The following is a 14,388-nucleotide window of genomic DNA, read 5'->3' on the forward strand; positions in this document are numbered from 1 at the left end:
CCTTCCTTTCAAGGAAAGCTGGAGCAATCTGATCCAGATCAAATACTGACAGAAAACTTGGAGATATATATATATATATATATATATGGCATCCATTGTGACTTATCCTTAAAATGAAGAAATACTGTCTCATACCTAGGAATGCCTCCCTACCCTTTTCATATGGCTCCATGTTTGTCCTCTTCATGTGATAGTACCAACATGAGAGCTTCACATGCTGTCAACTAGCTCTGAGTTATGTCATAAATGCTTGGACTGATGTTTAGGAGAGATTAGGAAATTGAGAACAGTAACAAACACCATCTCATAACTGGTGACTTAGACTTACTAGGATACTAAAGCATACTGCCCTAAATTAGACACCCAAGCATAGTCTTAAACACCTCAATTGTTTTATGGCAGTGTGAGCTCACATGAAGAAGTCCAAATCAACCCATCATGCTAACCGAAATAACTGGGAAAAGGCTTGGAAAACACCTCAAAATGAACTCCTCCAGCAGCTCATGCTGTTAACTCTGAAGATCCCTGATGTAATATGGCATTGCTTTCTTCAAGCTCTTTGGCATATCAACAAACCTCTCCTTGGAATTTCAGAATTTCTCAAGATCAGACATGATGTGTGGTGTAATTTTTATACAAATAACTTTTTATACTAATTGAGGAAGAAGAGGTTATAAATCACATGTGTATGGAACAGAAAACAGGCATAAGATCATGTTATTACACATAAAGAACACTTCAGCAAGGTGCATGGAAATACAATTTACAAGTCATTCATCCTGCCATGCTCCTGCCTGCATGCCTCTCCCCGAGTTCCTTCCTCTTCCACCTTAATCAGTAAAAGGTCTGTTAGATCTCATTACATATATATACATGCACACGTGTACTCTGAAATCTAGTCTAAAAGTGAAATAGCCAGTCAAAAAACCCAAAATGTTTACATGATGAAAACTTCTTTTCCTAGCTACGTTTTCATTAAATCAGCTACTTTCCCATGCTTAAATTCTGAATTGCAGAAGAAATAAGAAAGGCTCGAGGCTTATGAAATTATTTTAGCATTCCCCTAACAACAGCAAGGTGTTGCATATTTGCAATTGCCTTTGACTCTATAGACCATGTCATAGGAATTGACAGGCACAGCTCTCAGGTATCAAGAGTGAAAAACCTTCTGATCTCAATAAAAACAAGTGAAATTGCTCTACAAACCAAACTTCATGAAGATGATTTACTAACGACGAAGATTCATATTTTTACCTGTCTTTTAGAGCATTTATGCTAAAATTACTTGCCACCCTCTATTTTGGGAATTTGGTGTCAAATTAGACTTTTAAAAAGCAATGTTTCCTGCTCTTATGCCAAATTTGACTGTCGTTTTTTATTGGAACATCAAAAGCAGGCTTTAATTCTCACAGTTTTGATGCTTAATGAAAAGTGAAAGTTAAACACAGCATGGCAGCATTAAAAATGCATGGTAAATCCATAGCACCCTGACATCGTAGCCCAGCAGAGGACATGAAGAAAAGCCATTGTAAACAAAAGATAATACCACTAAATACAAAGCAAATTAACTAGATGGTCTGACCGACTCTTGAACAAAGGAAAAATGGAGGGAGAACATATGTACAACTATCTTCCAAAGATATCACAGTGGTCTGTCAGCAGCACAGCCATGTATTTAATTTAAGTTTATTTAACTGAAGTTTGTGTCTTCATTTTCAAGCGTTGCTCCTGAATATCTGGAAATTGATACACTGATAAGCCAGCATGAATGAAGAACTTGGACAAAGAAGGGGTTTTGCACCCTCAGCTGTATCATGTAACCCAGACAGCAAGGACTTACTGCTCTGAACCGCCTATTTTAGAAACCACAGACTGCCAAGTATGGTTATCAGTCCAAATTTAACCAAACTGAGGATTTCCTTTTGTGCAGAAAAAGTGCCTAAGTTCCCCTGCTTCACTTAAATAGGGACAAATAAATGGACCTTCTAAAGCTCCTGGAACTTGTTGTTTCTGAAAACTCTGATAGGGGTGAATCGAGCTGTAAGCTCATCAGTTGTACCTGAGTTTGTATGGTTTTCTCCCTGCAGTCTTCTAGGAATTAAGCTGCTCATCCAGAAAGTAAAAGCAATAATAGAATATTTTACTATTTTAATGCATTATTTTGTATTAAAAAGAGAGAAGAATACTGCTACTGTTGACAATATATGGAACATTTCACACTCATACATTCTACACAATGTTTGTGCACAAAGGGGAATAAGCAGGCTAAAATGATGCCTTGATTGCATTTTACCAGTTTGTCCTCAGGAAACAAAGATGTGTCTCACAGAAAACTCTTGACAATAATAAAAGGTGTCCATATCCCTTAATTTTGTTTTACACATATTTAGCTGATTTTTCTTTTGCTTTCACTTAATCCAAAGTTATATTTCAACAACTCATTTTGTATCATTACAAGAAGCTTGTACAGATGCTCCATGGCAATCTAACAAAAAATAAATAGCTGTAGTGAGCATAACACTGTAGCTAAACTCTAGCATTTGGGTCACGAGGCAACAGCAGAATAAAAAAAATCAGAAACCTCACCACTATTCCTGGTCAAGCTTCTAAGGACAGAAGAGCTCTTGAAAGCTGAGCATTTCAGTGTAGATTCCTGCATAATTTACACACCATGTTACCCTGGGTAAAGAAATAACTAAGAGTATGCCAGAAGAGGTAACAGTCAGTGTGTCTGAAATTAGGCAGCTCTCCAGAATCATCCCCACTTCTTTAATCCTGGAGCACTGGGGCAATAGTTGCCACTCAAGCCCATGAGCTGCTTACTCACTGTTGTCTTGAGAAGAGAAAAAAATTGTCATTCCTTTTAAAACCAAAAACTTAGACTGAATTTTCCTCTTCTAAAGATAATACTAATTTTAGTACAATTCAGGCAATAAAATAAGATTCACACTTTTTAATGTAACAGAGTAATGGATGACAAGAGAGAAGGTTAAAGTAAACCAGCCTCTTTGCTTTATCACAAGGCCATCATGTATTTTAAAAAGGTCAACACAGGAGGAGACTGACAAATGTGCATTAGCACTTAAAGGATGCAAGTAGAACAGCAATACTACAACCTGATTAAAAGACACCTGTGCCCAAAAAGCCTAAGTTTGGAACTCTTTATTGTAATTTATAAAACAAGCTTATTTATCTTTGTATAAATACCCCTAAAATTGTTCAGATTTGTATTGCTTATGGTGCATTTAACTTAATTTAAATTAACATAGTGAAAGTGACTGATTTTTTTAACTGGGGCTTAGAATGCTCTGAGGCATCTCTCCATGAGCACATGAACTGGAATTCAGTAGGTTTTCACCCAGCAAAAGAAGCACGGACAAAAGAAAACCTGTAAGAATGTGTCTCCCTCCTTACAGAATCACTTAACCACAGAGTACATAAAATTAGTGCATTTAATACGGACCTACATGATGTTCTGATCAGCATTTATTCTGGGGGAGGAATTAGAATCAGATTCAAAAATTCCCCAAAGAAACAAAGACAAAAAGTGAGATGTTTCTGGGGTAAACTACTGCATCAGTTCCGCATACAGAAAGATTCCAGATACAGAAAGTTACAGAAACTGAGCTTATGATACTTGCACAGCTTGCCCTGAGGGGTCTTTTTGAGGAGACCTACTGCTTATTTGTTATATAAGATCTAGTGCAAAAAGCTTATGGAATGCAAGGTGTCTCTTGCATCCTGGGCAAACTGAGGAACAGGAACATTATAGCATTAACTCTGTCTCCTGAATATTTGTTTAAAGCTATATACAAGAGTTGCACAAATCAACAGGATAGTTAGCTTAAAAAGGATGAACGATCATCCTACCTACATTTACTCTTGTGCATCCATATGCATAATCACTCACATCTTAAAAAATATTATTTGTCCCTTACACTTAAAATAATATTCTGGCATAATTAATGTGTTTCTACTTAGTATCCCATTCAAATGAAATTATCTGTTGCCTTGAAGGTCTAAGAGACTTCTCTAGGGAAGCAACTAGATTGATAAATTCTATGTCGCAATGACTGAAACGGAAGATTCTTCCTTGAAACCAAAGTTAATCTTTATACCAACAGATCAGCTGCACCACTCCTCTTCCCCTTTCCGTCCTATGCCTCACAGCACACAGCTGTCTTTTGCACCCTGCACCTTCCCTGTGCTATGGCTGTTTCCTCACTCTCCAATTCCCAGGGAGCTTCCCAGGGCAGCTCAGCAGGGCCCTGAACCAGAGAGACTGCAAAAGGGACTGAGATTTCACTACAGATAAGGTGATTTTCAGAATAAGAGTCACTGTAGTCCAGTGGTGTTCAGGTAAAAAATGTGGGTACTGGGATGATACCAGATACAGATGCTCAGTAATTTTGCAAGGTATAATCCTAGTGAACTGATTGTAAATAGTCGGCTGCAAATTTCACAACAGAGGCCTGTGTTTATGTAAATAATGAACGGGCAATAAGAGATGATCTTTCATTATGATTAACCTGTAACAACAGTACAGCTTATAAAGGCTTCTGTAAAACCAAGAAAGAAAAAAAGTTAAGCCAATATTTTACTGTAGAACCACTCTGCAAACATGCTGTCTCATTTTCCTGAGCATGATTTTCCAAAAATGTGATATTCTGAAAGAACAACGTACAGTTCTTGCAGCACCTCTCCAACAGTGTCATCTTGAAAATGTTCTTCTCATTTTCAAACCCTCAAACTCAACTATGAAATGTGAAGCACCAGCTGAATACTAGCTAACACATACACTGTCGTAGACTTAGAAACTACTCCAACAATCCATTACATTTTAACTAAACAGGCCCTGGATAGTCAACAGAAGCCAAAAATAGTCATATCATATTTCTGACACTAAAGGACCATGTCCACAGTTCAGAGCAACTCTGTGCAAAGATGCTCAAGCTCACTCTGAAGGATCACATAGAGTGCCTAAAGCACCATGAGTCTACTTGAGCTGCGCTGCACCCGGGATAACGTGCCATGCCAATTACCCAGGACACACTGGCACACTAACTCAGCTAGCCTGCTTCCAACACCTGAGCTAGTTCCCTGGAATATCTCCACACAGCCCGGAATTGTGCAGGATACCTGAATGTCAAATTCCAAGAGGTGTGTTATTGAATGCATAAAAGGAACCACTCCCATGTAAAAGGTACCACTTTTACACAGTAGCTTTTCAGAGCAGAATCACACCGAGTTCAAGCTGTGGGTAACAAAGTATGTGTGATACTGAACAGGCAGATGTTCCTGAAAGCTTGAAATGCAAAATAAAACAACGCATTACCATTTTTATCCATGGAATGGGGCTCAGACTGCTTCTTTCCAATATCAGCAAATGATCTCACAATTGGGATCCTGTTGCTCAGCTTCTTCTGGTTCTGATGGTGATGCTGTTTCAGTAATGCCTCATGCACTCTGTGACGAACATCCTCACTGAGCTGCCCAGAACCCACCTGCTGGTCCAGAATCATATCTGAAAATACATACATAAACATAATAAAAGAAGGAAAAGAGGAAATATTTTATTTTTAAAATTGTAATTATATTAATTAGTACCCTACAGGATTAAAAATGAAAGGTATCATCAGTTCCTTTAACACAACAGAATTAAATGGTAAGTTTTATCTAGAAGAGTTTCTCTCCCAAGGTGGGGGGGGCGGAGGGAATCAAAAAGGATGCAATTAATGTAAAAAAGTCAATCCTCAAAAGAAATGCCGTTTCCAAATTAAGGTCACTTATGTAACTTTGAGTCAGGCCCTAAGCACTCTTATATATAATCTATTTAAACCCAGGATTATGATACGTATAAGGTGTCTTTTGGAGGATTTGTTTTTTGGTTTTTCCAAAATAACCCGTACCCTATTTGCGACAAACAAGTGGCATGCTGTAAGGAAACAACTTTTCTATTCCCTCTATACTTACCACAGGAGATCACAGTCTAGCTCTTTATTGTTTATAACTATAATTACAATACTTTCAGTGCAATAGAAAGAAATTTCAGATAAGACAATACGGGAAAAATTTCTGCATTATTTATTTCCAAATACTTAATAGAATCTCATCTTACTACCAAATGTACATGTTCCTACAAGAGAATCATAACATAGAGGTATGTGTGAAACTCATCCCCCTGCTAAGAACTTACAAACATTTCTGAATCCACTGGGAGAAAATATTCTTAAATATTCATATTCAAAACTATTTGTAAATATGTGCACTATGTATTTCAAATGAGAGAGAACTGTTGAGAATTTTGTGAGATTTTTTGAATTATTTTTGGGGAAATCATGCCAGCACCCACAATAACACTTAACAAAGAAATTCTGTATCAAAGCAAGTAAAACAGTATTTAAGTACACGCTGTCCTTGCATATTCTTTGGAAGAAACTGTACTGCACAAAAATAGTGATATAATAAGCTGAGTCAGAAACTCATTGTACTGAAAATTCAGACAACTCATGATTCTGTGCTGGAGTCAGATTCAAATCTACCAGTAAATTCAGAGGAAAAGCAAGCAGAGCAGACAAACGAAAAAAACAATGCATCATCTGTAGAGACATACTTTGTCAGATCTTCGATAATTTCCAAGAGCAAGAGAAGAGAGATAATAAAAGGCATTAATTATGCTGGTTAAAAGCAGAGATTAATTGCTAACATACAACTATGCACCGTATATACATTTAAAAACACAATCGTTTCTCCAAAGTTCTTGATATCCCTGTAATAAGCCAATGTATCATATAAAAAGCTCCATGAAGAGCTGAACAACAAATGACCCGCAGGCCTCATTTACTATGAAGAGGCTACCAAGAAATCTACATCTCTATGATGACACATATAAAAACAGAAGGATCGGTTCACAGATAAAATTCAGCTGCAAAAAGATGCAAACCTAAGAGATGTATCCACATCTCACAACGAAGAGAGATGCAGAGGGCTTTCACATTGCTTTTGACCCTGTCCAGCCATCACATTTTGCACGTTGTCAACAACGGTGTTGACAGAACAGCTCATTCCAAAGAGTATTACTGCTTGGTGTGTGCCTAAAATAATGAAACCTGTCACCTTTGCGGTGCATCACCTGATTCTGAAGGGAACTTGTATCTCTAGGGTTAACACAAACACCACCAGGTGAGTTATCTCCGCCCTCCCAGACTAGCCAAACACAGTTTTTCTAGAATCTAATGGAAGAGCTAGAGAGGCATAGCAGCAAGAGGAGCTTCAGAAAGGCAAAAGAGAAAGTTCAAGAGAAAGTCTTCGGTAAAATTTTTTTCAGTAGGAGCCAAGAATTTGAAACGCGTGATAAAAAGAAAAGAAACCTTCAGCTCCAAGAAAAACATCCATTTTCCTGCTCTAGAACAGGCAAATTTAGGGTTGCGGTCGTCACCTTGCTTACAGATCAGTAGAACTCCACTTGCATGGTTTCATTCCTGGAATTACAGTATTTTCCATATTTAAAATTAACATATATTAACTGCTGAGAATGATGTCAATATTTAAGATGATCCACTTGAGGAGAGATAATGCCAGGAAAAAGAAAATCATATCCCTATCCTCTTCCTTGCCCAGATGCTCTGCTAGACTCATTAACAGTCACACAAGCCATGGAGTTAGTGCCAGTGTGGTGACTAACAATTTTTATTTCCTGCCAAACTGAGAAGAAAGTAGCTTACCCTGAGTTTTCTTTTTTTACAACAACTTCCCCTTTACTGTAGCACCTTTGCCACATAGAAAAGGCGGGGATGCATTCAGATTTGGAAAAAGTGAAGACGTGTTTTCTTGCCTTGATACTCCCCTCCAGTTGTCATTCCTTTAATACAGACCCGCTTGCAGTGGCAGCTGTAGGGGTTTAAATGCAGTCAAATTTCTGACATATTACTGTATTTTGACCACTTTTTCAAGACCTGAACAGATCTGAATAGTACTGACTGCTCCATCAACACCTATCATTATGGGATTCTCCTTCAACTACTTTCCAAGCTTTTCAACATATCTTTTAAAAGTCCAGGGCTCTGCAACATCAGTGATAACACTCTTGATTGCAAAGATAAGCTTGAAAACAAGAGCATCATGGTTAAAGTCCAAGAATAAAAGGCAAACGGGAGCATTTTAAACATCTCTTTTTCAAAACAGCCTCCATTTCCTTAATCCTGTGAGAAGAAAATCCCTCATACTCTCACCAGTTGAAGCTGCACCTACTTTTCAAAGCCCTGTTTTTCACTTTCGTATCTACAGGGCACGGCCATTTCTCCAAACTCCCTATGACAAAGCAGAGTAAAGAACACAGACCTGAAACTTCACAGCTTTGTATCTCGGCTACATTCCTGTGTAACAAGAGAGACTCTCTAGGGTTTCTATGCTCATTAACAAAGGTTTGGGGATTTTGTTTTAGAGAATTTTCCTCTTGTATGGCCTTTTAAATTCCACAGAACCCCATTCTAGCCAGAGATACAGCTTAACATTAGATTTTTCAAGGATGCTTCACAACCATATGGATCTTCCAGTAAGACACAGTGTGCGGAATATCCACCAGCATAGTGTTACCCATTCTATTAATTGCTCACACCATACCATTTCTGCTGATATCAGGAACACTGAAGTAGGGTGTTTCTTCAGTAAGGAATCTTGAGTCATACTGGAACCATGAAATAATTTTTTCAAGCTGTTAAAGACATTCTTCCTGCCCTGGTCATTTAAAAGGATGCACAGAAACTTGGGGTTTCATGTAATTTCAATAACGTTTTCTCCATTCAGACTTGGCTACGATACCTTATTTACACGAAATTGATTTTGTGAATAAATGTCAGCAATGTGAGTACTTAAAAAACAAGCTATTGTAACTCCTTATCACCTGTGAACAATTTACCCAGGCTGGTAACCATGTAAGGATATGCAGCAGTCACATCAAGCCATCCCAGGTCCAAGCAAATGAGCAACAGGAAACACTCTAATGTGGCCACAGCTTGTTCCCCAAGGCTCCAGGTTCAGTGTGCCCATCACCTCACATACAATACTACACAAAACTTCCAGATGAAGTTTTCCAAATAAATTTATAGAAGGTGCACTGCATACGCGCCAAAATACCTGAAGTCCAAAAAGAAATTACTAACAGGTGAACAGGCTAAACTGGGCCTGACTTTTGCAGTGGTGAGTAAAGAAACAAAATCTAGAGCTTGCTTTTTCTTTTTTTTTAAGCAGTGTACCAAATGAAATACAAGTTTTGAATTGCTGGTCTCATATTCTCCTTACATAGGTTGGCACTGACAGTTTACAGCAGAAGAAACTGAACTCAGTTTACACCAGCAAAGTTGCCATTATTTACACCTCTCAATCTTCCAAACTTTACAACCGTGCAACTGCAGCACAAAATGAGAGATTAACGACAAAAAACACGTGGTCTTTCATGTGCGTTGCAATTGCAGTGACAGCTGACTACAAAACCCAATTTAAAAGTCAGGCTTGTTTGGTCTGTGGTTGTTTTATTTCCCTGGAAGATAGGGGAGAAGAAAACAAAAGCAACCCTAAAGCAGGTTCAGTTGGAATGTCTTATCTTTATCTTAACCTGCCTCTAACAGGAGCCCGAATACACACTTCCGGAGTGAGTTAGGCACTCAGGAAAAGTGACACTTAGGAAAACTAACAATTAAGATTCTTGGGCTGCATTTGTGAACCAACACCAGTTCCCAGCGTTTACAATGGTGATTATAAACAACCTACCTAAGCCAGCAGATTTAGCCCGCTCACCCAAGGAGGCACAGCGTTCCAGTGCACTGAGAAACAGATTCTGTTTCCAGCTCTACCTGAAATTACTTTGTTCAACTTCTCAGCTGAATTACTTGAAAACGAAAGACAAAGTGAAAAATGTCTGCTTTTTAAAGTAATAGTGTGAGATTTTACTGAAGAACAAGAGCAAGAATTTCACAAAACTGCGAATAGTAGAGACAAGGCTAAAATTCCCAGCTGGCGGCTCAGAGAGTGAACACAGTTGTAAGCCAGACCTATGCTAACACGCCACAGTGGATGCTACCAAAAGAATGGAGACCTTACAAAACAATACATTTTGCATCTCTAAACAGAACAAGAGCCATGAGTGACATTGGTTCTGTCTCTACATGCAAAATGAAAGCTGAAACTAACTTGTGCAATCTAAAAAACTCCCAGATTTGTGGGTAATGTGGGAAAACACAAAACAAAACAAAAATGCAAGCTACTTAGAAGTTGGCATGAGATTTACTATTTACCCACAAAGGAATAAAATCTGATAGAGGTTTCTCTGTAAAGATAATCACTGCATGGTAAGCTGTAAATAAAGCAAGCAAATGCAAAAACCTGGGTAAGTGAGAAGGTGAAAGCTTAACAAAAGACAGGTGTAGGGTCAAACAGAGAAGCAGATTGCTCACAGGCAATCCCAGAGTTTGTTATAGTGTGTGTAATGTAAGTTATATTTACCATAAAAGCACTCTCAGAAGCACAACACGATGTGAGTGTCACAGCTGAAACAAAAGACTCCAGTGAAATAAAATCTAAACTGGAGCCAGGTTAAATACATCATTATTATGGAGTCATACAGCTTACAGCAAACAAAAACAAAAGAAGACTTGTTCAGATTGAAAGCTTACCATGATATCAGAAAAGTGGCACACTTGGGATGTAATGCCGTGAGTTGCTGAGCACAGAGTCCAATGACCTCAATCACAAGATTAAGTTGTTAGATTGAAAATTCGATCGCGAGGAACATACGAAATACTGCTTGGGAAAAAACAGTCAGATCTCTGCACTGAAAAGCATGGGAATAATTAAAATTTAATTTAAAAACAAACTTCTATTACATTGAAGCTGTTTGAAATAAATAGGACTATCTAATATTTCAAACACGTGCAAATTGCCAGAGCACCACTGTGCAATGCTGAGGCCACAGTTTTTATTTGACAAGGTTTGACGTTTGTTCACAGTACATTCTGCACAACTATAAGGAAATGTGAGATCTGTGATTCATGCTGTAGAGAAAGTATTGCCATTAAAGGCTGGACTGAACAGTTTTTGAACGAAACAACAGAAAATGGCATCATATGTTAAGCAGAAGAACCTTTTGGGTTCATTCAGTGGATACAATCAAAAAAAAAAAAACCCAAAACAGATGGTAATCTGAGAATCTACATGGTTTCAAAGGAACTAAATGAAAATATCAAAAGAGAACATTTTCATCTGCCAACTTGAACAACACAGTGAAGCTGCTCTCTAATGGTGCAGCCAGATACTGGCAAATACCTCCTCAAGAGACAAGTTCCAAAATAAATTGTTTTGATTACATAGATTTTTCAAGACTTCCCTTTAGCATATGTTCTATACAGAAGTGATCGATAAAATATTACTACATCAAATGTTCAAAGGAATTCCTTGTGCATGGAGTGCTAGCTTAGTGATATATAAGCCACTGCAAAGGCATATGAAAAGAAGAATGTCACATATTAAAAATAGTAATAAAAAAGCTAAAATATTTTTTAATGGGTTTTTAAACTGGATAAATTTCAGCAGAGGAATTGAGCTCTTTTCAAAGAAAAAGTAAAATCCATCTTACAAAATTTAAGAACAATTTGAGAAACTTCAAGAATAAACATGCTGGTTTGCTGCATGATGACAGTGTTGGAAATTCATCTCAGAAGTCTCTATTACATTAAGATATTGTCTGTGCATCACAGGTACAAATAAGCTCTTTATCAACAAACAAAATTGGGTGCCTGTCCAAATAAATTTACTGTCTTGTAGATCAAGTCATTTTTTAATAAAACAGTTGGAATGAAAAAGAATCTAATAAATAATGAACATGCTGGAAGTCAGGATGACTTAAAAATTCTCACCACACCACTGGTGCCAAAATATTTTTAGACAGATCTATCAGAGATTCCAGGGATGAAATACAAAATGTTCTGAAAGCCACGCAAACAGTACAAAAAACGGCTCTCATCTGTAGATTTTACCACAAGCCCATTAACGTTCTTAAAACATAGACTTTAATGAAAGACAGTTTCAAGGGCTAAGTGCTGAGAGTTTAACGTCTTAGTAAGTGTTTACAGATTAAAAGCCTTGACTAAAACAAATAGGAATTTGTCTCAATTTATCAATGAAGATTAAGTATACCTCTTCATATCTTTGAAAGAGTAGCACTGCATTTACAGAAATACAATTTGATATTGGAATACGGCCCAGAGAGAAAGACATTACCCACAAGAATACAGCACATATTTCTCCCTAACAAAGCGTTAAGTAAAAAGAAAGTACATGTGCACAATTAGTTTATTTGTTCTCAAAAGATACGATGCACTATAGTAATGAAGTAAAATTATCAACATTGCATTAAAACCCAAACCCCATAATGATAAACTATGAAGCAGAAATAAAAGAACCAAAGCTACTTCAAGAGTACCACTTAAGACCGCAGAGTATACTCTATTTCTACAAATTCTCCTACGTGTGGTGGACCCTGCAGGATTGAAGAAAACAAAAGTGACCATCAGGATCACTGGACTGGCCTAGCATTAGAACGGCTAGCAAGCAAAATAAGAAGAGAGTTAAATGTTGAAAAAAATTGAAGGCAGCAGGTGAGAGCATTTACATTTCTGTAAATTCTGCAGTGTCAGGACTGTCAGATACAGCTGGAATACATAGCAGCTCCAGGGTGAAAACAACGTTTATACCGTATAGCACACGATTAGAATTGTAAGTACTGACAGTGAACAGCAACTGAGTAACGTGGACAAGAAAGGATTTCCTGAGAGATACAAGTTCTGTTTAATCCCCAGGCCCAGCAGTTGTCTATATGGAAAAAGATCAGCCTGTCATATTATTTGGAATTATCAAATTTCGAACATAAGCACACTTATCTTGGTGGCATGCTTGTCACCACTACTACTAGTCTTTCCTCCTCCCAGTGCTGCCTAATGTGCGCCACACTCTGTAACATTTTGTAAAACACTGGAGAGCAGGAACTAATATGTAGTATTAGAGTAACAAATTACAAGGGAACTTGATGGAGGAAGAATATGACAGCATTGCAACACAAATAATAATAATAGAAAAACAAATGGAATAGCAACTTATTGGGGGGGGGGAGACAGGGGGACAGGACTACAGGACAAACAACCTCTCAAAGAAACCTGACAGAAACATGGGTAATTTATGCAATGATTCAGTTGCCAGAAGAATCTGCTGCAAAGTTGTTTAAAAAAAATATTCCCCTCATTGCTTATCAAATCTGCAGAGATGAAAAAAAAAAAAATCCTCTCTCAAAGACAAAGCAAAACCATGCAAACCTTATCACGTCAGATCACCTTCTCACAAAGGGCTGCCTACCAGTTCAAACAAATAAAACAAACAAAATGCACCCAAATCTGCCACAATGACAAGTACTTTTAAAGTGAAAATGGCACGTGCCTAAAGCTTCTTCTCAGAAGAGACAAGATTTCCTAATCAGCAAATCAAGATATCCCAGAAGCAGGCCTGATTCACAATGGCATTAGAGTAACTCATCAAATTCTCTACTGAAGGACAACTTATATCTGTGACGACTTTCAGAACAAAATTAGTATTGTAAATGCTGAAATCCGTGTATGCATTAACTGAACGAAAATTACTACAACTAACTGGAGACCAACAGATTATAAGCATGAATTCATTGTCATTTCATTATAGAATATCTTCCAAAAATAGGGGAAAAAAGTGTACTGAAGTTATTTTATTATGTTAATCCTTACATTTTTGCCAACTTAGATAAAAAGAATTCTGGAAATGATCTCTTAGCTGATAACAGAAGAAGTTGAGTGGTTTCTGGATTAAAAATGTAAAGCTGAAGCTTGAAAATCCTAGTGTATTACTTAAGCAAAAAAGCAATAAAAGAACATCAAGCAGCTGATCTAAGTACTTCTTGATTATTTTACAAAATATATAATAAAGCAACACACTGATAAACCTTGTTCTTTCGAATCAACTGCTTTTCATTCTTTATGGTTATCTTTTATCATTATCAAGACAAATTTTGAAGCTCTGATTCAGACCATGATTCACGGGAGGATCATACCTCGGCACAGAGCAGAAACCCACACAAGTTTCTACAGACTTGGATTAATAACACCTTGCATCAGTTTGACATAAACAATTTGGGAAAGGTAAATGCAAAAAGCAGCTACCACTATCAGAGCCAATTTTAATTCTGCTATTAAATATAGTCCACTGAACAGTATCTCCCTTACCTGATAATGTAAATAGCTAAAATAAATCTTACCTGGCCCTTACGTAGACCTATCTGTCTCCCACAAAGCAGTCTTCTTGATAATTTTGAGT

General features: G+C 37.4%; 1 protein-coding gene across 1 annotated transcript in view; it reads right to left on the minus strand.

The window, feature by feature from the left end:
• Positions 1–14,388, minus strand: part of LOC104497411 (sodium-driven chloride bicarbonate exchanger) — an 86,818-nt gene that overhangs the window by 16,473 nt on the left and 55,957 nt on the right. Inside the window, exon 6 of the mRNA XM_010140658.1 lies at positions 5,336–5,524. Within this exon, the coding sequence (XP_010138960.1) occupies positions 5,336–5,524 (189 nt within the window). The remainder of the gene's footprint in view (positions 1–5,335; positions 5,525–14,388) is intronic.

The sequence above is a fragment of the Buceros rhinoceros genome, unplaced genomic scaffold (genome assembly GCF_000710305.1).
Source record: "Buceros rhinoceros silvestris isolate BGI_N320 unplaced genomic scaffold, ASM71030v1 scaffold12727, whole genome shotgun sequence".
NCBI classification, from domain to species: Eukaryota; Metazoa; Chordata; class Aves; order Bucerotiformes; family Bucerotidae; genus Buceros; species Buceros rhinoceros.